The sequence below is a fragment of the Coturnix japonica genome, chromosome 2 (assembly GCF_001577835.2).
Source record: "Coturnix japonica isolate 7356 chromosome 2, Coturnix japonica 2.1, whole genome shotgun sequence".
Taxonomy (NCBI): domain Eukaryota; kingdom Metazoa; phylum Chordata; class Aves; order Galliformes; family Phasianidae; genus Coturnix; species Coturnix japonica.
The window spans coordinates 134,747,125-134,748,827 of NC_029517.1; the positions used below are offsets into that span (position 1 = coordinate 134,747,125).

Consider the following 1,703-nt stretch of genomic DNA (forward strand, 5'->3'; position numbering starts at 1 on the left):
TCCCATTCTCAGCCCCACATCCCCCATTTCCCAGCCCCACAGCTCCCCAGCCCCCCATCCTGCCCCCCATGCGGTACCTGCTGCTGCGTGATCTGCGCGTCGATGCTGTTCACGCTGACCCCGAACTCGGTTTGTTCGCTGAGCAGCGGCTCGTTGCGCTGCAGCCAACGATGCAGCTCCTGCTGCAGCTCCTGCAGCTCCGCGCTCACACACTGCGCCTCCTGCAGCCGCTGCTGCAGTGGGGCAACGTGGGGCGGGATGGTAACGGGCACAGACCCACACATCCAGCCCCATGGATCCATGGATCACAGCCCCACACATCCACACATCCCAGCCCCATAAATCCATGAACCCCAGCCCCACAGATCCCAGCCCCACATGCCCATGGATCCAGCCCCACATATCCCAGCCCCACACATCTACAGATCTCAGCCCCACAGCTTCCAGCCCCACACATCACATCCAGCCCCACACATCCCAGCCCCACACATCCCAGTCCCAGACATCCATGAATCCCAGCCCCACACATCCAGCCCCAAACATCCAGCCCCACACATCACATCCAGCCCCATGCGTCCATGGGTCCCAGCCCCACACATCCAGCCCCACAAAGTACATCCAGCCCCACACATCCACAGATCTCAACCCCACAGCTTCCAGCCCCACACATTGATCCCATCCCCACACATCCAGCCCCACAGATCCATGGATCCAGCCCCACACATCCCTGCCCCACACATCCAGACCCACACATCCAGACCCATAGATCCATGGATTCAGCCCCATAGATCCATGGATCCCAGCCCCACACATCCAGCCCCACACATCCACGGATCCAGCCCCACACATCCCAGCCCCATAGATCCATGGATCCCAACCCCACACATCCAGCCCCACAGCTTCCAGCCCCACAGATGGATCCCAGCCCCACATTTCCGCCCCCACCTTCCTGTGCTGCGCCTGTTGCTGCACGCTGTCCCACTTGTGCTCCAGGAGCCGCAGTTGGTGCTGGGTGCTGCACGGCTGCTCTGCGGGGCTGCAGCTCTGCAACCGCTGCAGCTGCTCCCGGACGCTGCAGTAATCGGCCTGCTTGGAATCCAGGGCCCTGCACAGCTCCTGCAGCAAGGCAACAATGCAGCGACAATGCGGCGGCACAACCATGTACCCCATGCAGCAAGGCAACTGTGCAGCACTGCAACAGCGCACCAACAATGCAGTGATGTGGCCATGTGCCCATGCAACACTGCAGCAATTTGGCGGTGTGCCATGCAACAATGATGCAGCGATGCAACCATGCACCCAGGCAATGACGCAGCTCCTGCAGCAATGCAGCAATGCAGGCATGCAGCAATGCAGGCATGCAGCAATGCAACAATGTGACCGCGTACCCATGTGCAGGTTCAGCCACGCAACAATGCAATGCGACAACAATGCAGTGATGCAGCCATGTGCCCATGCGATGATGCAGCGATGCAGCAATGCATGAGTGCAGCCGGGGGTAGGATGGGATGTTATGGGATATTATGGGATGTTATGGGATATTATGGGATGTTATGGGATATTATGGGATGTTATGGGATATTATGGGATATTATGGGATATTATGGGATATTATGGGATATTATGGGATGTTATGGGATGTTATGGGATATTAGGGGATATTATGGGATGTTATGGGATATTATGGGATGTTATGGGATGTT

The 1,703-nt window shown here is 57.8% G+C and overlaps 1 protein-coding gene across 1 annotated transcript in view; it reads right to left on the reverse strand.

Moving 5' to 3' along the window:
• The window catches only part of LOC107310649 (microtubule-actin cross-linking factor 1-like), a 51,650-nt gene that overhangs the window by 12,265 nt on the left and 37,682 nt on the right, over positions 1–1,703 (reverse strand). Inside the window, exons 17-18 of the mRNA XM_015856482.2 lie at positions 946–1,116; positions 36–233 (exon numbers count right to left, since the gene is read on the reverse strand). Coding sequence (XP_015711968.2) covers positions 36–233; positions 946–1,116 — 369 coding nt within the window. The remainder of the gene's footprint in view (positions 1–35; positions 234–945; positions 1,117–1,703) is intronic.